This window comes from Miniopterus schreibersii, assembly GCF_964146895.1.
Source record: "Miniopterus schreibersii genome assembly, chromosome: 16".
NCBI classification, from domain to species: Eukaryota; Metazoa; Chordata; class Mammalia; order Chiroptera; family Miniopteridae; genus Miniopterus; species Miniopterus schreibersii.
Window position 1 is genome coordinate 12,599,258 of NC_138116.1, and position 21,786 is coordinate 12,621,043.

A 21,786-nucleotide genomic window follows, 5' to 3' on the forward strand; every position below is an offset into this window, starting at 1 on the left:
CAAAGCCTAAGGACAGCTCCCACCACCCTTGCTCTCACACTTGGCATCATCCATCAGCTGGCAGGGCTGGGCTTCATCCTCGGAGTCAGCAAACCGGATGTTGCCGAGATGCAGCAGTCCAGCCAGGACCTGAGTGGGCAGCAGAAAGGAGAGACAGGGTGGGCACCTTGTCAAGGGCTGGAGCCTAGCCTGGGAAGGGCCTCTCTCCTGCTGAATCCTAGCAGAAGAATAGCAGCAGCTCCCAATTACTGCCCACTTGCTACATGACTCTGCCTGACACGATTCTATACACACTACGTGCATCATCTTGGTTAATCTTTTCAACATCAGAGAGGCATGTCCTGCAATGATTCCCATGATGGAGATGAGAAGGGCACAGGTTAAATGTGAACAATGGGCAGTCTAACTTCAGAAGCCTCCCAGGGCAGCCTGTGGGGCCCCCATGTCACCCACAATCTGTCCTTCTGCTTCCCCCTCTCCAGGAGCTCTGTCAAATGTAAGTGCCATGGCGCTTCTTCTGACCTTAAAGATGTCGTTCTGGGTGGGGGTGTCGATGCCCAGATGAAGCATGGCCTCTCTGGTCACCTCGAAACAATCCTCTGGAAAGACATCCAAGTCACAGCCCAGTGTCAGGACCAGAGGTCAGCAGGGGTGGTGAGGGGTGAGGGAGGCAGGCCGTGAGCAGAGGGTGAGTGGGTGCTGGGCCAGCCCAGCATGCTGGGTAAGGCTTCCCCTACCTTCCAAGGTCCTCTCTGGGTTGGGCAGCCAGAAGAAGGTGGCTCCCTTGGGGAGGTGCCACTGGAGCCTCTCATCTGCACTGGCTCCTTTGCAGACCTGGGGGGTAGAGACAGGTGGCTGAGCTGGGGGTGCGAGGGAAGCCCAGGCCTGCATGGGCCTGGGGTCAAGATAAAAGGAGTGAGAAATGGCAGTGACATCAGAAGGCTGAGAAGTCCCTGTGGAGCATCCAGGACAGGCATGGGCAAAAGCAGCAGCAAACAGTCCTGGATGTCCCCAACCGAATGCCAAACACCTTCTGAGGAGGCCTGTGGTCTGAGGAGGAAAGTACAACTCCTGTCTGGGGAGCCCCCAGGCTCAACCTGAGAGCAGGAAACATACTATCCATGTTTTGGGGGACCACCTGTCTGATGAAAGAGGCACAGCTCTGGGGAAGTCCTTGTCCTTGTTCTGTGTGGAGGAGACAGTGCCATTCTAAGGAGAGTCCTCAGCATCACCTGGTTTGATAGAGTAGGTAATACACATCCCCATGCCCAAACCATCCTGGGAGCCAAGGTCCAGTGTGAGGCAGTGCCGCATAGTTTGGAGTAAGTGATGGCATCACAGGAAGCCAGGTGAAGAGGCAGGCGTGAGGTGGGGCAGGGCAGGAGGGAGAGTTAGTCACAGGCCCACCTCTGCCTTGCATCTGGGCAGTTGTGGGGCCCCACCTGGCACAGACCTGGTAGAAGATGTGGAAGTTCCTTTCACTGGATGCTTGGCAGGCCACTCGAGTTTTCTCTAGGAGGTAGGTCTGGACTGCAGCTCCAGTCATCTGATGGGCCCTGGGCACAGCAGGCCAGCGCCCATTAGCCATTAGTTGCCCATTCACTTCAGAGGCATTTACTGTGTGCCAGGCTGCAACCTTGCAAGTCCCCTCCCCTCTAAGCTCTTCCACTTAGCCAATGGGGGTCATGAGGACTAGGGGCTACTCAGCAGGCCCTTGAGTGGTGTGAGACATTGTCCTGCAACCAGCTCAGGCACAGGGGCTGAGACCTCTGTAAGTCGTCATGCCCCATCCCAAGGCAGGAGCAGAAGCCCTGCCAGCTTTAAGCTCAGGGGTGGCTGTTTAACTAGACGTTCCCAAGCAAGGATAGAAGCCAGAAGGAACACAAAGGATGGGACAAGCACACCGCCCCAGGGTCCCCAAGGCTGGAGTAACTACAGTTCTCTAGATTCAAAGACCACCCTCAGGGTTCACTGACCCTAATAAATCCCATATACGTGCATGCCAGGAGGAGCAGGGTTCTGCCTACAGGGGTGGTCCAGGCTAGAGATGGTTCCAGCCACTTGTGGACTCCCTGCCCCGTCCTCCCATCAGCCAGGGCGGCAGCAGCGACTACCTGTTCAGCTGGAGCTGGATGAACTTCCCAAAGCGGCTGCTGTTGCTGTTCCTCAGCGTGCGCGCATTCCCTGCAGATTACACCTCTGTTCATACCGCTCCCTGTCTACAGAGCCCTCATGGACCAAGGTGGCTGCAGGCCTGCTGGGGCCATGTCTTATCCTCAAGTCATCTAAAGGCTCCTTTTTGTTTCCATGTCACAGGGACAGGACTAAGGAAAGGGCACTCGGCTTTCAGCAAGTGTGATTCAGGAGTTAGAAGACCTTCCTGGCAATGAATTAAAATGAGCAAGTCCCGGCAGCCAGGGACTGTCTTCTTTGAAGGGAAAGAATAAAAAACAACAGGCTGTCACTATTGAGTTAGACAGTAAGACACAACATCTAGAGTCCCAACATGGACACTAATTGTTGTACATCCTCAGACAAGTCCCCCTTTCCTCTGAATCATTAGGAAACTGTAATGAAGGACAGGGTCTGGACTAGAGCCACAAGGTCCTCTCCATCACCACTGTTACATCCGCCTAGGCTGGAGGGAGGAGATGACTGGCTGGTGGCACCTCTATTGGAAAGAGGCTAAGCGTACCTGGGAGGAGGTTGGGAGTTCAAGAAGGCATATGATAAACTCATCCTCTCACCCCCAAAGAGAGGGTCTTACTCTCCTCTCCCTGGAAGGTGGCAAATCCTAGAGAACATGGGACTGAGGGGCTGTGCAGAGGACACTGAGCTCACCAAAAGCTTCCATGACAGGGTTGGAGTTCAAGATTCGCTGCTCGATTCTCTCTGCAATCTTGTGGCTCTCCCAGGATGTGGGCGAGGCGGCCACCACGGCGTAGAACTTCATCAGGCAACGGGATGTCCATGTCTGCGGCAGAAACAGCCCTGTGGCAGCGGTGTCCGAGTTCCCTCCCACGTCTGAGCCTGCCCGAGGGACTGGTGCCCACTAGCACAGTCTTCTCCACACGCGTGGTGCTAACTAAATTTGTGAGTGCTGAATTCAGTTGGGTTCTTGGGCGAGGCACTTCCCCTCTGTGAAATGGGGAGTGGTTATTTCTGCTTCTGGCTCCAGAGGATGCATTTAAGAAACGAGGGGGCCTGGGGCAGAGAAGGGACAACATACCCTGACCGCAGCAGGCTACTGTGTCTCTGAGGACTCACAGCTAATATTGATTACTCTGAGTTAAGGAGACTTTCCATGCATCTTCTTACCAATCATAGATGCAGGTGCAATGATACCTGTTTTCAAAATGATGGAACTGAGCCACAGGGAAATTTTAAGTTTTATTGAAGATCACATATTTAGTAAATGATAGGGCTCTGATTTATACCCAGGCAATCTCATTATAAAATTCTTACTGTTTTGTTTTTAATCAACTGTTTGTTGGTAGGACATAGAAATACAATTGATTTTTATATATTGACTCTGTACCTGTCACCTTACTAAACTCTCTACACCTCACTACAACTTTTTAGTTGTAGTAGCTTTTTTATAAATTCGCTAGTAGGTCTATGAGGTGTGAGATGTTCCCCCTTCCCTATTTTCTTTCTTTCTTTCTTTTTTTTTTTTATATATCTTTATTGATTTCAGAGAGAGGAAAGGAGAGGGAGAGAGAGAGATAGAAACATCAATGATGAGAGTCATTGATCGAGCCCGCAACCCGGGCATGTGCCCTGACCAGGAATCGAACCCTGATCGCCTGGATCCCAGGTGGACGCTCAACCACTGAGCCATGCTCGGCCGGGCTCCCCTTTCCTATTTTCTGAAAGTATTAGTAACATTACTTCCTTAAATACTTGATAGAATTCACAAGTGAAGCCACCCGGGCCTACAGCTTTCTTTGTGGAAAGGTTTTAAACTACCATTCAGGTTATATATCTTTTCTTGTTTGAGCTTCCATAGTTTGTGTATTTCAAATACTTCTCTATTTCATCTAAATTGTAGAATTTATTGGAATTAAGTTGTTCATAATAATTTCTTATCAATCTGCAGGATCTTTATCTATAGACTGATATCTATGATGTCAATTCTTTTATTTCTGACATTGGCAGTTTGTTCCTTTTTCTTTCTTTCATCTCGCGCAGTGTTTCCTGAACATCCAGGATCCGTGCTTGCTATCTTTTGTTAATTTTGAAAGGTATTACAGTATTACTTCTGACTTGTGTCCTCTTCTGAGACACCAATTACAAGTACTGTACCACAGCTCCTGGATGTGCCTTTTTGTCTTTCAACTTGGACTATTTCTGTTGACCTACTGTCAAGTTCACTGATGTCTTCTTTTCCATGTCTGTATGCTGATAAGCATGGAGAAATTGTTTATCATGTTTAAAATTTTTATCATTTCCATTGCATTCTTTATAGTTCATGTTTCTCTGATGAAGAGATTAGAAAAATCTTTTCTAGAGACACTGATAAGCTCATGAGGAAAATTATAAGTATTCATGTTCCCACAAGTTTAGAAAGCTACCTATAATGAGGCCTCCTGTCCGTAAACACAGAGATCCTAATCAGTTGCTTAATGCTTTATTCTTAAGTATGAACAAATATTCAAGGACCATTAACTATTTGGTAAACTTCTTTTACATGAATGACAAATATAACAACAAATGGAGGAAAAGAAACTAGAAGGAAACAGAGTCAATGCAAGGAGCACAAGTAAAAATCATGATATATCCTCAATCATAGAAGATGTTGAACCTATGAAATAAGACCAAGATATTGAGGGGAAAATAATATTCAGAGAACAAGAAAGTATTCTTAGAATTAAAAATTTTAACAAAGATTCAGAATTCAAAAGAATTTAAAGGTATTAAAATAGGGGGAAGCAAAAAATAAAATAAAAAATTGGAAAGGTAAAGTAGGGACTATCTTCTAGAAGATAAAACAAATGTTGAGATGGAAGAATAGGTGAGAAAAATAAGAATATTAGACAATTAATTAAAAGTTACTAGTAGGAGCTCCAGAAAGAGAAAACAGAGGGGAATAAATTATTATACTACCAAAATATTTCCCTAAACAAAAAAACACGAGTTTCCAAGTTAAAAAGACCCATGCGAAGTATCCAACATAGAAAGTAAAAACAAAGACCATGCCAAGATACTCCACTGGGAGTTTTAATACCTACAGATAAGAAAGACCCTAAAAACTTTTAGAAAGAAAAAACAAAACACCATTTATAGTTTGGGACCCTCAAAAGAATATATAAGAGCCCAGCCGGCGTGGCTCAGCAATTGAGCACCAACATAGGATCCAGGAGATCGCAGTTCGATTCCTGGTCAGGGCACATGCCCGGGTTTCGGGCTCAATCCCCAGTCAGGGGGGTGCAGGAGGCAGCTGATCAATGCCTCTCTCATCATTGATGTTTCTGTCTCTCCCTTCTTCTCTCTAAAATCAATAAAGATATATTAAAAAAAAAAAAAAAAAAAAAAATATATATATATATATATATATATATATATATATATGAAAAAACTTCTAGCCCTAGCAGGTTTTCTCAGTGGTTAGAGTATGGGTCCTCGGCCTGGAGGGTCCCGGGTTCGATTCTAGCCAAGAGCATGTAAAAAAAAAAAAAAAAAAGAAAAGAAAAAACTTCTAAATTTGGAAAGACAATTGTTTCTAACCTGAAATTATAAAACCCAGTCAACGTGTCCAATTTGAGGCAGAATAAACATTTTCAGATGTGCAACAACTCAAAAATTTGCCGTCCATTTACCACCCTTTTCAGGAAGGTACTAAAGAATGTGCTCCATAAAAACAAGGCAGTAAAGGAAGATGGAAGCCCTGGAATATTCCAGCAACAGGGATTTATGATAGGACAGAGGGCAACCTGGACCCCCAGAGTGAGGCAGAGAACTCCCAGGTATAGCCGTAGGCAGCCACCAGTCCAGATGGGAGCAGATCTGAGAGCTCTGGGAAGGGCACCACAGAGGAAGAAAAGAAAGAGGTGCACTTGCCAGTTGAACAGGCTGGAAAAGCTGTGGTGACAAGTTTGGTAATAATTTAATAATAGGCATGTAGAAACTAAACAAGTGGGAAAATGGGTTAATTACATGAGGGAAAGTAAAAACTATACAAGGAAGTATAATCATAGATTACATGGTTATAATATAAGTACTGTATATTAACTTAATTAGAAATCATGATAAAATTACATATGTGTTTGGGGACAGGGAAATAGGACTAAGTCCTCAACAAAGTAGGAAATGAAAAGATTAGGTCCAAAGCTGAAAAAATCAGTAACTAACAATATAAGCATGTCAGTTAGAAATATGATAAAAAAAACAAATAAACTGCTACAAGGTGTGAAAGTGGCCAGAGGGTTGAGAGATATGGGGCAGGGTTGCCGTTTGTCTTTGGAAGTCTTGTAGTATTGCTTGATTTTTGAACTATGCTATTTGTTAAAAATAAATGTAAAAAACATGCCAGGCCCAGCCCATGACCACAGCAGCTGCTCAATGATGGGTTACTGAGCTCTGGTTGCATGAGTCTCAAGCCTCAGCTCCCCAGAGGGACAGTGGGCTTCATTCAGGAGCAGGACATGTGCCATTGCACTAGCCACCTTGATATAGCTCTCGAAGATCCCGCCTCACCCAAGTCCAAGTTCTCATCTCTGCAGCTTACTGTCTTCATCTGTTTCCTTGTCTATCTTTCCCAGTGGACTAAGTGCCCCCTGAAAGCCAGACGTTGCATTTTACATCTCTGTTCCTCCCCCTGCCACTCCTCAGTAGCTAGCCCAGGGCCTAGAATCTGGCAGATACTCAGTGCTCAGCAATTCTCTCATATGTGAGAGTATATAGAGGGAGTTTATGGCGCAAAGAATCCCTTATGAATGTAAGTTTAGCAGAAAGGGTGGGGTGGCTGGGTGAGATCTGGCAAGAAGGCGGCAAAGCCTGGGCCAGTAGCCTCCTCTGACTAGCTGTGCAACTCCTCACCCATCCTTGTGCAACATTCAGTCTCACCTATTGTGGTTCTGCCACCCAGGGAATCACATGACCACACCAGGAGCTTCTGGTCCAAGGCCCTGCCCTTGTCATCATGGGCAACATAGAGGATACAGGTGGGCTACTCCAATAAACCCTTTCCCTCAAGTAACCCCAGCTACTTTCAGTGTCTTTGTGCACTGGTTCATTTAACTCTCACAGAAGTCCCATGAATTCGGTGTCGGTCCTCCCCTCCTTGCCATTTTACAGGTGAGGTTTGCAGAAGCTAAATATCTTTCTGATGTGCTCTGAACCACTATGCTGGGATCCCCAATAGCTACCTTTTGTTTCCATTGGTATCAGAGCTGGGAGGGACCTTTGATAAGAAAACGAAGGCTTGGGGAGGGAGTATCTCACCTAGAGTTACATCGGAGCTGGTGGAAGAGCCTGGACTAGAATCCTGTCTCTTGATTTCCTTTCCAGCTTGCCCACCACTACACACTGACTCCCTGCTTAAGCCGGCCTATCTGGGAATGACTAGGTAGCATACGGCTCCACATGGAATGACCCCTTGCCTCTCTGCCCACCCAGCCAGTCACGAAGTAGACAGGGTGGGAAAGATGCCCTCCTACCTTTCCAGCACCACTCTCTCCACTGACAACGATAGACTGGTTGACCGGCTCAATCAGGCTCTTGACGTTCCTGTAGGTCTGTTCACCCACAGTGAAGATGTGGGGCTTCAGTTTCTGAAACATCAAGGGGTGAAAGGTCATGCAAAGGAATGCCTGTTTTCAAGGAATGGCTGATCCAATGATGGCTGAGATGAGGAGCCCACCAACAGCAGTGCTCTAGAAAAATTTCCTAGATGTGTGTCAGGCCCAACTGTGGGATCCCCCTGGTGGCTTTCCCACCCACCTGAGTCTGGAAGCATAGCTAGCCTTGAGCATTTTGTTCTCCCATTTCATCTTAATTGTCTTCATCTGCTCTTTATTATTTTGTTATTGTATTTTGCAGTTTGTAAAGAACTTTCTTTCCAGTTACTGCCTAAGAAGTCTGCATTAGTCAGACAGCTAACCTTATTTTATAGATGAGAAATCTGAGGTTCGGAGGGGTTAAATAACCTTCCCAAGGCCACTCAGCAAGTAAGTGCAACCATCTGATTTGCGCCCCAAGGCCACTACTCTCCTTTCCGTCACCAAATATTAATTGTCCTCAATGTGCTAGGCATCATGGTGGGCACTGGGGAAATGGGGTCGTGACATGGCTTTTGCCTTTGAGGAGGCAGACGATCAGTGAGATATGGGATCTCAGGACAGACTTCACATGATTTCACTTGGACACTTAACCATGCGTGAGTTCCTGGAGGGCCAGCCCATCTGCACGATGCCTAGCCAGCCCAGCACTGCCCACCCCACAGCGATCACCTACCCACAGCTTCCTGAAGGGAGAAGGCACAGTTTTGGATGGTCTCAGAGCTGTCCCTCTCTCCATCTGCTCTTGCCCCAGTCACTTCTCACCTGGACTATTACAAAGTCTCCAACTGTTCTCCCTGCCTCCTGTCTCACCTTCCTTAACACAACTCTCCCAACTTTCAGAGTAATTATCCCCACAGTGGGCTCCTTCCAGTCCTACCCCCGCTCCTGGGAAGCGGCCTTGTGGACTCTGCCTCAGACCCTTCCCCACCAGCCTCAGCTCATCTCTCTCCTTACCTCATCTACTGCCTTTCTGCCTAAGAGCTCCTTCCTGCCAAGCCTGCTCTTGCCTCTCCCTGAACACGATGCACTTTAACACCAGCTAGTCTATCCCCTGCCTGCACTGCCCCCGCCCATCCCTGTAAGAATGCACTGTGCTCAGAGATGAACGCGCTGCTGAATTTTCTAGGGTAATCCTCAGCACATGTAACGTTATCCTTTTCCCAGACAGCGGTTTGTTAAATACGCAAATATACCTTTGTAAATCCTTCCCTGTTCATAAATCCACAAATAAGAAAAAAATACTTGGTCCTATGTCACTATTTAATGACCCAAACTCACTTAAACAGATCTTTATCTCCCACTTTGTACCACTATCATGTGTCCAAAATTCCTTGAGCTCCTGGTGGGCAGGGCTGTGGCACCAGCAGAATTTGAATGACTGCACGGCTGATGAAGAGATGTAAAGACAGGGAAGCTGCAAGGAGGCCTCAGGGAGGTAGGGGGGGCCTGAGGCCCGGGAAGTGGTGAGTCTTACCTGGGGCTGAGGAGCAGCGTGGTACTCTCTCATCAACTCTGGTGAGTAGAGCTGAGGGACGGGCTTGAAGGGGTTCAGAGCCACCAGGGTGCAGCCAGCATTGGTGTAGAATGTATCTGCCATATACCGGGCCTGCAAACACCTCAGGACTGAGGCAGAAGTGTTTTGCAAACTCTGGCTCAAATGCAGACACAAGCACACACCAACATCCACCTAACAGCGCTCCCTCTGTAATTAGCCAACAGCCATTATATCCCAGCAAGCTCCCTGATGAATAGGTACAAGATCTAATTAAGATGAGTGCCAAATGTGGAGCAAAGTCTGTGCTGGGGAGCCCAGGTACAGCTGCCAGCAGGTCTGAAGCAGTGTATCTGGCTCCAGGTCAGGAGTCCTGCCTGCCTTGGTCTGGCCAGGGGAACCTGAGCTTAATACCCACACCAAACCTCTACACTCTTGAGGAAAGGGAGGCTCATACCTGTCTCCAGCGTTACAGGATTCACCTTGGTGAGGTCATCCAGCAGGTGCAGTGGGGCCTCCTGGCCCAGGAACTCCTGCAGGTCTTCTCTGAGGGCTTCCCCACCATGGGCATCAGGGCCTGAACTATGGCCATTCACCTGGGAGGGAATAACAGGGCCAGGAGAGGTGGGACTCAGGCCAGCTGGCGGCTATGTAGGGTGGAGGCCTGTACAGTGGAAAGAGAACTGGCTTCCAGTAGCATAGTCTGCTTGGGTTCAAATTTCAGTTCTGCCACCTGTTAGGTGTGAGAGCCTGGTTAAGTTACTTAACCTCTCTGAGCCATAGTTTATTTGTAAGTAAAAGAAAATAAAACCCAGTCCACAGGGCTATTGGGAAGAAAAAGAAGTGATATACAAAGCACTTAGTTTTTGGCACACAGTGTATACTCAATAAATCAACAAATGCTATCCCATCTCCTATGCCATGAGCTCCAGCTTCCAGGCTGGCGAGCTACTAGCCTTACTGGGCCTGGAGGGGTTGGAGACCATGGCTATAGGAGTGTCGCAAAGGAAAAGAACCATGCTTGGGCCTTTTTTGAAAGAAACCATTCCACTTGAGATAAAAAAATCAGTTGTGATGTAGCTCCATGCCTTCATCAGTTGCCTCTTGGGGCTTAAATTTAGTCTGGCTAATCACACAGTTTCCTTTGCCCTGGGTCTACTTAAGAGGCTCAGAAGTCAGATGAGGTAAAAAATGGGCACCAAGGGAAACAGGCCCTTTCTCCTCCCTCACCTATGTGTGATGCCAACACTTTCCACATGTTTCTTCTCCCCATTTTTCCTGCTGTCTCTCTGCAGGGTGCAGGAAGATGGGGTGAGGAGTAGGAGAAGACAGTAACCTGGCTGAAATCTGCTTTTGGAGGAAGGGGTCTGTGATATGACATGTGTGGGTTTCCAATGAGAACAGTGAACCCTACAAATTCAAACCCCACAAGCCCAGGTGGCAAGTGTCATCTGAGAGACCCAGGAACACACTTCTTTCCAAAGATGTTGCCTCTTCTCTGAACTTAGGCCCACCATGATGCACAACGATTCCCTTAACCACCCCAGGGAAAAGAGCTATAAGCTACAACAGGAGAGATTCAAATTAGGTATCAGGAAGAACTTCTTAACAGCAGGTGAAAGGTGTTGGAATAACTACTTGAAGAGAGAAAAGAAGAAAGACCTTTAAGGGGTTTTTTCCTTCCTTCCGAGACAGGGCAGTGAAATTGCATTTAGACAAGCAAAAGATGCAAAGGTGCTTCAGGTGCTTCAGGGCCTGGGTTATCTAGGGGTGAGGTTTACCTGCTGGAGCATCCTGCTTCAGAGTGGTCAGCCAGGGTTCTGGGTCCCAGGCACAAGGAGGGCTATCCGCCTAGTCATGAGGACACAGGCTGGGGCATCGGTCCAGCAAAGGGCTCAGTTCGGGAGGAATCTGAGATGAGTCACTCCAGAGCCTATGGCATGAGAGAGAAGACAAGGACCACACACAGGTGAGCACTTCTCCAGGGTGACTCACTCCTCATACTAAGCAGAGGAGCCAAAATGAGAACCAGAGTGAGCAGGGGCACAGAGGGAGTCTTTTCTGTTCCCTGCCAATTAGGGAATGGGAAACTTTCACAAGAGCTTCTGGAGGCTCTCTGTGCTCCTTCAGAGCTAGTTGTACTATGGGGGTTTGGGGTGGGGCTGCAAATCTTCTGGGTCAGTGTGATATGGAGGGCGAAGACACTGGGAGACAGAGTAACCTGGTGCCCTGTCCTCTCCGCTAGACAGAAATATCCTATTTTAGTATAGCCAGTAGTTCATGGGTGGGAGGCTGAAGTAAACTAGATGCTCCAGGAAGAGAAATGAGGGAGAGCAATCACGGCTCGTTCACTGGTCAGTCATATCACCTTCCTGGTCCACTTTGATTCCTCATCTTGCAAATGGAGATAGTAAAATCTACCTCAAATGGAGTGGTTGTGAAGGTCAGTGAGGTCATGGATTGAAAGCACCCCTCAAAGTACAAATTTGAATATCCACTCAGAGGGGGAATACTGCTAGTAAAATTAACGATATTTGGGGGCACTAATCAGGTGAAACGCTCCAATGTCAACTTTAAAAAGATGAAAATTTCAGAGGAGGGGAAGCCATCTGAAAGAGGGGGTGTTGTGAGGCTGGGCCTAGGCCAATCTCTGGAAAAACTCTTAAGTGACCCTCAGACTCAGAATTTCCCAGGCTGGCCCAGCCGGGCATGGCTCAGCAGCTGAGCATCGGCCTAGGATCCAGGCGATCAGGGTTCGATTCCTGGTCAGGGCACATGCCCGGATTGTGGGCTCGATCCCCTCGATCCCCAGTCAGGGGTGTGCAGGAGGCAGCCGATCAATGACTCTTATCATAGATGTTTCTATCTCTCCCTCTCCTTTCCTCTCTCTGAAATCAATAAAGATATATTAAAAAAAAAAAAAAAAAGAATTTCCCAGGCCGGTGGAGCCTTTCTTGAGGCTCTGAATACATCTTAGCTTTTGAAAGAACTCAGGAATATAACTTCCATGGAAACTTGAAAATGAACAATTCAGGCAGAGAAGGGCATCAAGACTGTGTTGGACACATTCACTGTGGACACTGACTGTATCTGGTCCAAGGGACAGCTCTGGAAACTCAAGAACAAAACTCCCTCAACTGGAAGCTCATCTTAGGCTCAGAGGCCGAGTGCAAGAGGTTGTGGGGGTTAGAACCCAAAGCCCACGTCCCCCGGATGCAGATCACTAGAGTTCTCTAAACTTTGTCTTCATTTGCAACCTTCACAACCACTCCTTTTGAGGTAGGTTTTACTATCTCCATTTGCAAGATAAGGAATCAGAGTGGGCCGGGAAGGTGATGTGACCGACCAGTGAATGACTGAGCTGTGATTTCTCTCCCACGTTTCTCTTCCTGGAGCATCTAGCTGAGCTCAGCCTCCCACCCATGAACTACTGGCTATAGGAAAATAGGATATTTCTGTCTAGCAGAGACGATGGAGCAGGAGGCTTCTCTGTCTCCTGGAGTCTTCACCCTCCACATCACACTGACCCAGAAGGTTTGCAGCCCCACCCCAAGCCCCTGAAGTTTGCGAAAAGGAATAGTAACTACCCAGACCTGGCAGTGCAGAGTTCAGGATCAAATGGGTGGCGGTACCTGTGAGAGCTCTCTGCAAACGCTGGTTACTATGTGCAGCGTCAGCTCCCAGCCAGAGTCAAGCCAGAGCGGTTTTCTCCAGTCCTCCCGGCTCTGGCTCCCGGTCGACTTCGTGGTTACCGGCCAAGAAGTTCTGGAAAGGGTGTGACCACCGTGGGCAGGAGGGAGCGGGTAGTGAAGACATGGAACACCCCGCCTAGGCGCGGCGAGCTCGCCCGACCGCCAGCTCCTCCTCCTCCCAGCCCCGGCTCCCGGCGCGGGGGCGGGGGGCGGGCAGAGTAGAAAAGCCGGGTGAGGGTCCGCGAGCCGCGCCGGCCCCGCCCAGAGGTTCCCGGCGGGAACCCGGGGCTCCCGGTCCTGGCGAGGAGCCCGCCGGGCCCAGCGCGGGGATGCCGCTTCTTAGGCACCTGGCACGGGAGAGTCCGTCCTTCCCGGGAAGGTGGACGTGACCCCAGCCAAGGGCGCGGCCGCCCTGACGCCTCCCGGGGCAGCCGCCCCCTCCAGGGTCCCTCAGGAGAGGAGCAGGGGCGGGGACCCCGCCTGCCAACTGGGACGTTCCCCTTCCCGCGGGTCGCCCGCAGCCCGCAAGGTGGAGAGGTGGAGGGCGACCATGAAAGGTCCTTGTTCAGGGAAAGTCCTGGCAAGAGCCAGGAGCCAGGCTACCTCCTCCCGGGACACGGGAGGGTCAAAAGGAAAGGGGAAAGGGCAGGGGAAAGCGCTCTGGAGAGGGGAGGCGCCCCCTTCTTCCTCAGCGCTCGGGGGCGCCCCGGCCCCCCTGCCCCGTCGGGGTCGCTGAAGGGCTTCAGACCCGGGCTGGGGGTGGCACTCACCGATCCCGCGGCCTGAGCGTGCGGCCCCCGCCGGGCCCGACTGGAAAGGCGGGAGCGCAGGGAGGGGCGGCGGGAGGAGCCGGGCGAGCGGAGGGAAGAGGAGGGGCGGGAGCGAACCGGAGAGAGGAGCTGCGGGCTCGCACCCGCCGCAGCCGCTCTGGCCGAGCGGCCGGGCCCGCCGGCTCCTCCCCGGGGCGGGGCGCGCACACGCGGCGCGGGGCGCACGTGGCCCGCTCGGGATGCGGGGATCGGGAGTTGCGGTCTCCGCTTGGGACCACGTATTTTGAGAGTCTGGGGTAAGACGGGAGTGCAAGGGAGGCCTCGGGAGTTCCGGCGGGAGAGGCGCGGGAGGCAGGGCTTGCTGGGTCTCCGGGCCCGCACTGGGCTCGGCGTTATCACAGGGGCCGCCATGGCCGAATGCCGCGCCGGGGCCTCGGACTGTCGCCCCGATAGGCCTCGCCGCGGGGGCTGAGCGGTGGTGCGGCGCGTGACGCGCCTTTCCCGCGCCGGGCCCCTCTGCGGGACCGGCCCTGGGCCAGACCCGAGGACCTGGGCTGCGCCGCCCCTTGACAGGCGGCGTGGGAAACGGGCGCCAGCCGCGGCCGGGCGCGCGCCAACCCGCCGGCCCGGAAGCGCGCGCCGCCCCCCGCTGGCCGGAAGCGGGGCTCGGGAGGCGGAAGCCGCCGGTGTGGCGGTAGCCGGACGAGCAGACCGAGGTGGATGGCCCTCTGCCGGGACGGCTCCCGACACCAGCCGGAGCACGGGACGTGCCAGGAAGGGCCCGACGCGGTGGTGGAAAAGGACTCTTATTTTTAAAGGCCAGCCGATCGGTTTCTCACCGCGAAGAACTGTTGCTGGGCTCAGACCTTCGTGCATTCATTTATTCAACGTGGTTCTTCTTTGGCCAACAAATGTGTTCTTCGTGTGTGCCACTTTTCAGACATTGACATGTGGCAGAGAGGCGTTTTATTTATTATTTGAGAGGCGTTTTATATCCTTTTAAAACAATATGTGCTATACCCCCCCCCCCCCCATTACCATTCATTCTGCCTACCGGTACCCAATGTGAAATTTGGCTCTCTGTAAATGTCAGGAGCAGTCTGCGGCTCAGGAGGTCACTGGAGGACTCATATGCTTGTACTAGAGGCAGTAGTTTCAGAGGGGCTCCGAACCGAAACCAAGGTGCCCACCTCTAACGTGTACTTGAATACTTCCTCTGCCCCTGTCCCTCTTCCCCTCTGTCTCGGATTTGACTTAAAGTCATTAGTTCTGTGTATTCGGTTTTCATTACATAGTCTTCATGACATATACTATGTTCTGTAATAGGAATTTCTAGCCGTCTGTGGTTCCATTCTCAGGCTTTATATCCCAAATGGACTTTCTTCCTGAGTCTGCCTTATACTGAAGATAGCTAAAGCTTTTTAACCAATAATTTCACACCATTAGTGTGACATTCTTATCCTAATGTATAAGTGTTAGGCTTCTTCCCACAATCCTTGGGGGGCGGTGGTCACAAGTCCTAGGTTCTATTCTTGAAACAAGGGTAAGAATAAAAGCAAGACAGGTGCATGTATATGCCACTTGCACAAGGACATTGCTGTTGATTTCCACGAATGCATTCCTTTGCTCTTGTTTTCACAGGCAGAAGAAAAAATGTCTCAGAAGCAGATGAAGGAAGCTTTTGTCAGTAACCACAATGGAACCAGCGTGCTGGAAATTACCCAGGGCTTGTGCTTGCCTGGACTGTGTATCCTGTGCAGAGGGCTCCTGCTTGTTCTCTCGCAGCGCTTGTGTTCTTTTTCACATACCCCGAGAACGCGATTCTTCATTGACTTTGTTTTCCTGATAGTTCCCCAGGTGACCACTTTGACCATTTTGTCTTCATTTGTCTACCTTGAGTACCTCACTGTAATTGTCTTTGGAGCAGGGCTGTTCTATCAAATATACTGCCGGAGAACTTGCTATGCCAGAATGCCTGTCCAGAAAATCCTTGAAAAATTCTTAAAAATTAGTGTAGAATCAGAATACATTCCAGCCATTTCCTGTTTCCGTGTAATTAACAGTGCATTTACTGCTGTTGCCATTTTGGCTGTGGACTTCCCACTTTTTCCCAGAAGATTTGCCAAAACTGAGCTCTATGGGACAGGAGCAATGGATTTTGGAGTAGGAGGCTTTGTTTTTGGGACTGCAATGGTTTGTCCAGAGATTAGGAGAAAATGTATGGAAGGGTCCAGGTTTGATTATTTCCTAAAGTCATTGTACTCTGTTCGGCCATTAGTCTTCCTAGGAATGGGACGATTAATCATTATAAAATCCATAGGCTATCAGGAACATTTAACTGAGTATGGAGTTCACTGGAACTTTTTCTTTACCTTAATAGTTGTGAAATTGATAACATCACTGATTTTGATGTTTTTCCCCCCAAATAAATCTTGGATTGTGGCCATCAGCATTACCGTATTATACCAGCTAGCCCTGGACTTTACCCCATTGAAAAGGTTAATTTTGTATGGCACTGATGGCAGTGGCACAAGGGTTGGTTTATTAAATGCCAACCGAGAAGGAATAATATCTACCTTGGGGTATGTGGCAATACACATGGCTGGTGTGCAGACAGGGTCATATGTGCTTAAAAAAAGATCACATATCAAAGACTGGATAAAAGTAGCATACTGTATTCTACTGACAGCTATTAGCCTCTTTGTATCTCTTTACATAGTTCAGGTAAATGTAGAAGTAGCATCTCGAAGAATGGCCAATTTAGCCTTTTGTATTTGGATAGTTGCTTCTAGCCTGATTCTTCTGAGTAGTTTATTACTGGGCGATATAATTTTGAGTTTTGCCAAATTTCTAATTCAAGGGGCTCTAGTACCATGTTCTTGGAAACTTATCCAGTCTCCTGCTACAAATAAAAAGCATGCAGAATCTCTAGTCTCTGAAGCTAAAAGAAAGAAATCCAGTCTTTGTTTAATCACAGCTTTAAACAGAAACCAGTTGATATTTTTCTTGCTGTCAAATATAACAACTGGCCTAATCAACCTGTTGGTAGATACATTGCACAGCAGTACCTTGTGGGCCTTATCGGTGCTCAATCTCTATATGTTTACCAACTGTTTAATTATATATATGCTACACTTACAAGATAAGACTATAAAATTTTGATGATCAGTAGGGTTTGGATGTGTGTATCTGAGCTATTAATGAGGAAGAATAAATATTAAATGTAAAGAAAACAGGCTGTGGCAATCCAGTGTTAACGATATTTTATTATAAAATTAACTGTTTCAATCCTCTATAACAGTAGGAAGGCTTAATATTTTAATGCTATCTCTGCATTATGTAAAACAAACCAATAGAGAAGAAACAAGGCCTTGTGACTTGTTAGAATATTAAATTTCAGTATTTTAAAGAAACTTGTATTTATAGTTGTGACACTGGAAGGTTGGAGACTGGGGAGAAGGGTTTTTACTTATATCACCTTATACCATTATGTATTTTTTATTATATGTCTTTTTAATATATACAGTAAAGCATAGTGTGAATTGTGAAATTGTCAATACTTTTTTTACAAATTTTATTTAACTTTAAAATTTTTAAAATTTTTATTGATTTCAGAGAGAGGGAGAGATAGAACCATCAATGATGAGTCATTGATAGGCTGCCTCCTGTATGCCCCCTACAAGGGATCGAGCCCGAAACCTTGGCATATGCCCTGACTAGGAATCGAACAAGACCTCCTGGATCATAGGTCGATGCTCAACCACTGAGCCATGCCTCCCGGGCTGTCAATACTTCTTTATTGCTTAATTTTAATGTTTTAAAAAAGCGTAAATATGAGAAAGCAAGTTTTTAAAATCAAATCCTGTACTAATATACTATAAAGTCAGAAAACAGTTAAATGCTCCAAAGAATAGACAGAATTGTATGATTTAGTTAACACAATTAATAAGTACGAGACAATAGTTTTGCCTGGTGACTAATTTGACAGGGGATCGAACCTGCAACCTGGGTATGTGTCCTGACCAGGGATCAAACCCATGATCCTTCAAGTGCATGGGAGGATGCTCTAACCGGTAAGCACACTGGCCAGGCAAAAGCTTGAGTCTTTTAAAAACTCTAAGCTGAGCTTTGAAGCTGCTGTTCAAAATCTAAGATTAAAAAAAAAATTTTAGCCCGGCTGGGCGTGGCTCAGCAGTTGAATGTCGACCTAGGATCCAGGCGATCGGGGCTCGATTCCCGGTCAGGGTACATGCCCGGGTTGTGGGCTCAATCAATGACTCTCTCATCATTGATGTTTCTATCTCTCTCCCTCTCCTTTCCTCTCCCTGAAATCAATAAAGATAAATTTATAAAAATTAAAAAATTTTAGTTTCGAATTCTAAATTAGTTCAAAATTAATTTTATTCCCATTTGTTAGATATGACTATTATACTAATTAGTTTACTTAAGTATGTTACTTACTTTGCTGATGGCTAATGTAGAGTTTATGTGCCATTTTATATTTGCTAACTACAATAAATTATATTTGGAGGTAATCTCTTACTGGAAGGAATTTCCCCCTCAAATCAGTGTGTTGAATGGTTGGTTATACAGCTATAAAAACAAAAATTAGATTTTACTTTCAATGAAAAAGGAAGACTTGAAATTTAATAAGAATATAGTATGTAAACTAAGCATGACTAGGAAAGGTGATTGGTTTTCCTGCTCTGTCACAGTGCTAATCCCCCACAACTTACCTGCTCAAAGCCTTCAGAAGGGGGCTGAGAGGTCCTCCATGTTCTCTCGTTTAAAAAAAGGTAATTTACTGGATGACTTAATGCGCATGTGGTCTACCTGGTCCGCTGCTGCTTGACTGTAACTGCTCCGTCATCCTTTTCTAGGTCGTAAATCTCTCTCAGAATTTTATGTCTCACAATTACAGATAATGAATCATAACGTAAAAGAACCACCTGTACTGTGTGTGTGTTTTCCACCTCCAATTATGATATTCATGTAAGAAAGCTAATGAAATAGCTTCATAACAAGAATTAGTAAAAAAGATCATTCTGACTTGATTCTACTTTACAGAAGAGAAAAAGACCATTCAACAAAGATTGATTGAGCTCCAATGTACCAGGTACAGGTAGGTGTGCCAGAGAAACAACAGAAAATAAGACAAAGTCCCTGCCTTCAAGGCGCTTACATTTTAACTTGTGGCCATTATTTTCCCTTTAAGAAAATGTAAGTGGGGAAAGTATGTCTCTATTTTTGACAGACAACAGACCACTGTTAACTCATGAAAAAGAAAACCCAATTTACAAATTTGGACAACCATGGAAATTTATGTACTTATTTAAATTATTTTTTATTTTATTTTATTGTTGACAGTATTACAGATGTTCCCCAATTCCCCACCCCTCAACCATGGTAATTTAAATAACATTCTGCTGTTGATTTTACCACATAAAACAGCATAGTGCTGATTATGATTAACTTACTTTTCTTTTCAGCTATCAATATTTGAGGACAGAGAAGGGACGGGGAAAGAGAAGAAAAAATAATATAATCTGGTCTAAGCCCTTATCCTATCAGTGATCTTCAGAAAGTAGTCATTCCCATGACTTTAATTTTACACAGTTATAAACTGGGGATATCTGCCACATATGTATCAGCTTTGTGTTTAGAAGATGACAACCAGTTTTATTTTTATTGAACATTATAAATCATACAAAAACACACTTTGCTCCTTCGGAGTTTATGTATAGTTTATGAAGATAAATAAGGAATATATCTGTAGTCTTTCTTTTAAACCTCGGTAGCTTGGAGAACAGTCATATCTCATTTGTGCCTGATTTTTGTAGCTGGCCCTCACACATTGGGGACCTAAGAAGAAAAATAATGGCATTCTGCTGATAATTTATCACATCTCTTTTACTTCAAGTGTTCTCTTTATTAGGTACCAGCAAAATGTCCTCTGCTGTTGATTGCTTTCTGCTTCCTGGCATTTCAAATCCCTCGACCTTGCCCTTCACAAGGCCAATATTGAAATTTAAAAATAGGCAACAATTGGCTTTTTTATATAGTAATCACTTATTTTGTCAATTAGAGATAAGCTCTCTAAAGGCAGGTATTTAGTCATGAAATATCTGCTGCAGCACTTCTGGTTATAGCTGAAGATAGACTAACTGAAAATAAAAATGAGTGCCTGCTCTAAAACTAAGAAGACACATAGTTAAAACTTCTAGAAATTGTTTTGCAGTGAAATAATTTGCTAAACATTTCCCCTCAATATGATTTTAACATATTTGTAGCACCCAGGCTATGTCCTTACCTCAAGAAAGAGCAACTTATTTAGCAAATTATCCATCTTTTTAGCTTTATTGTATTTGTTGAATACCTATAGTAAGGAAACATTGTCCAAAGATGGTAAGCAATGTGCTCAGTAGACCTAAAAGACAAATCCAAATCAGGTAATCTCAGATGGAAAGAGATTGTTGTCCTTATGTTTTATATTTGTATTTTAAAACCTTTTCTAACTAAGATTTAAATCCCCATTTACATACTCTGTTCTTTGCAGGTACCAGTGTGTACTCAGTTACAAAAGTTATTAAAATTAGCACCTATATATTGAGCTTGTTACTTTCAATGTCCTTTACTAACCATAATTCAGAGAAAGTTTAAAAGGTATAAAGTACTTATATTATTGATACAGCCTTCACAGGAGCCCCTTTATATCTTAAACAACAAAACTCCACAGTATTCTTTTTTCCTTATGATTGTTTTTACATAAAACAGAAGGTCCTCTAAAAATGTCCACATTTTGGCTATGTAGTCTAACCTGTCAGAAACTGCATGCACATCCTAGATGCCCACTGGATTTACGCAAACAACCACACTGTTTTGCTCTCCTAACATGGCCAAGAGACCTAAGCACTTACTGGAAAATCACACTTTGGGGACTGAACAATGGTTCTTCCAGTTTATTATGTCACCTGCCCTAACAGTGACCACACAATGTCATAAGGCAACATGGCTAAGGATGCACCATGGAGTTTTGTTGTGAATCTCTAAGACTGCATGTGATGATCAACGTATTTTTTAAAGGTCAGTATCACAGCTCTAGCCTATTTTCCCCAAAAGACTGACCTGTCATCAATATTAGTCAGTTGTAAGAGCAGCAAATGGGTTTATCCTTAAAATCGGGAAGACTTTCCCTAGGCAAAATACTTCCCAACAATTATTTTGGCTTTACAACAGGCCTTCAAAGCCTTCCCGGCAGGAACTGAGTCCATGGTGGCACGCAGTGTAGGTGAAGTTTTAAAGGCAGCTCCGCTTCTCAGGGGAGGGTGAGAGGGGAGGGCCTTTGGCCAGCACCAGTACTTTGCCCAAGGGAACTGGTGTCCTGTTGAGTCCCGGAGTTAATATTAACCCAGCCCAAGAAGTTTCTCTGGCCAGAACGCATACACAAGCCACTCTCCCTATAGTCTTCTATTTGCCTCTAAGTGGAAAAATGATAAGAAAAAACTGTCAGCACTAATTGTCGGCCTCCTTAGCGGCATCTCAACGCAGTCTGGGTTTGGGGAGCAGTGAGCGGCTGGCTCCCGGTTCATCGGGGTGTCTGGGGAAGCGACGTCAAGTATCTAGAAACCAAGCCCAGAGCGTGTCTCTTACCCACAGATGCTCGTCTCCCCGTACTCCAGCCTTTCGCTGTCACTGATTTCGAAAGCCTCAGCTCCTCCCCATTCACCCGGGTCCTCACCGGGCCTCGACGCGCAGGGGGCCCTGAGTCAGCGGGGCTCGGCTCCCTTCGCCCCTGCGCCTAGAGAGCGGGGCCAGGCCCGCGCGTCGGGGGACCGAGGTTTAGGCCCACTCGCTCATTCCCGGCAGTCCGGTTTCAGATCGATTTGAGTAGCTAGACTCGGGGGAGGGCGCCGGCCGCCAAGCTTGAGACTGCCTGGGGCGTATCCCACCCCCGCCACTAGGGTTTTGAAAGGGGAGACGGGGCCGCGGAGGTCTCCAGTCTCGCGAGAGGAGGCGGAGCCCCGCCCGGCGTACCCGCCCCTCCCTGCCCC

General features: G+C 47.0%; 2 protein-coding genes across 5 annotated transcripts in view; one reads left to right on the forward strand and one right to left on the reverse strand.

Annotated features, from left to right (window-relative positions):
- MYO19 (myosin XIX) overlaps positions 1–13,918 on the reverse strand; it is a 26,664-nt gene extending 12,746 nt beyond the window's left edge. The window contains exons 1-12 of one of the 2 annotated variants that reach the window (XM_081115909.1): positions 13,736–13,918; positions 12,906–13,038; positions 11,055–11,206; positions 9,731–9,869; positions 9,256–9,404; positions 7,659–7,772; positions 2,842–2,974; positions 2,115–2,184; positions 1,454–1,556; positions 738–834; positions 523–599; positions 39–129 (exon numbers count right to left, since the gene is read on the reverse strand). In XM_081115909.1, coding sequence (XP_080972035.1) covers positions 39–129; positions 523–599; positions 738–834; positions 1,454–1,556; positions 2,115–2,184; positions 2,842–2,974; positions 7,659–7,772; positions 9,256–9,404; positions 9,731–9,869; positions 11,055–11,066 — 985 coding nt within the window. In that variant the 5' untranslated portion in view covers positions 11,067–11,206; positions 12,906–13,038; positions 13,736–13,918. The remainder of the gene's footprint in view (positions 1–38; positions 130–522; positions 600–737; positions 835–1,453; positions 1,557–2,114; positions 2,185–2,841; positions 2,975–7,658; positions 7,773–9,255; positions 9,405–9,730; positions 9,870–11,054; positions 11,207–12,905; positions 13,039–13,735) is intronic. The other variant, XM_081115910.1, reaches the window with a different exon arrangement.
- On the forward strand, positions 13,876–17,276 carry PIGW (phosphatidylinositol glycan anchor biosynthesis class W). Of its 3 annotated transcripts, XM_081115913.1 has the most exons (3): positions 13,876–14,031; positions 14,829–14,917; positions 15,377–17,276. In XM_081115913.1, the coding sequence occupies exons 2-3, from the start codon at positions 14,867–14,869 to the stop codon at positions 16,895–16,897; spliced, it is 1,572 nt and encodes a 523-aa protein (XP_080972039.1). In that variant the 5' UTR covers positions 13,876–14,031; positions 14,829–14,866; the 3' UTR covers positions 16,898–17,276. The 3 variants fall into 3 exon arrangements, with proteins under 3 accessions (XP_080972039.1, XP_080972038.1, XP_080972037.1); XM_081115912.1 differs by lacking the exon at positions 14,829–14,917 and having other exon boundaries at positions 13,953–14,031; XM_081115911.1 differs by lacking the exon at positions 13,876–14,031 and having other exon boundaries at positions 14,751–14,917.
- The last annotated feature ends 4,510 nt before the right edge of the window (positions 17,277–21,786 follow it).

Excerpts from the sequence above, each read along its gene's own strand:
- PIGW (XM_081115911.1), top strand. The coding sequence starts at position 14,822 with ATGTCAGGAGCAGTCTGCGGCTCAGGAGGTCACTGGAGGACTCATATG. Across the intron at positions 14,918-15,376 it reads GGCTCCGAACCGAAACCAAG|GCAGAAGAAAAAATGTCTCA; the intron begins GTGCCCACCTCT and ends TTGTTTTCACAG.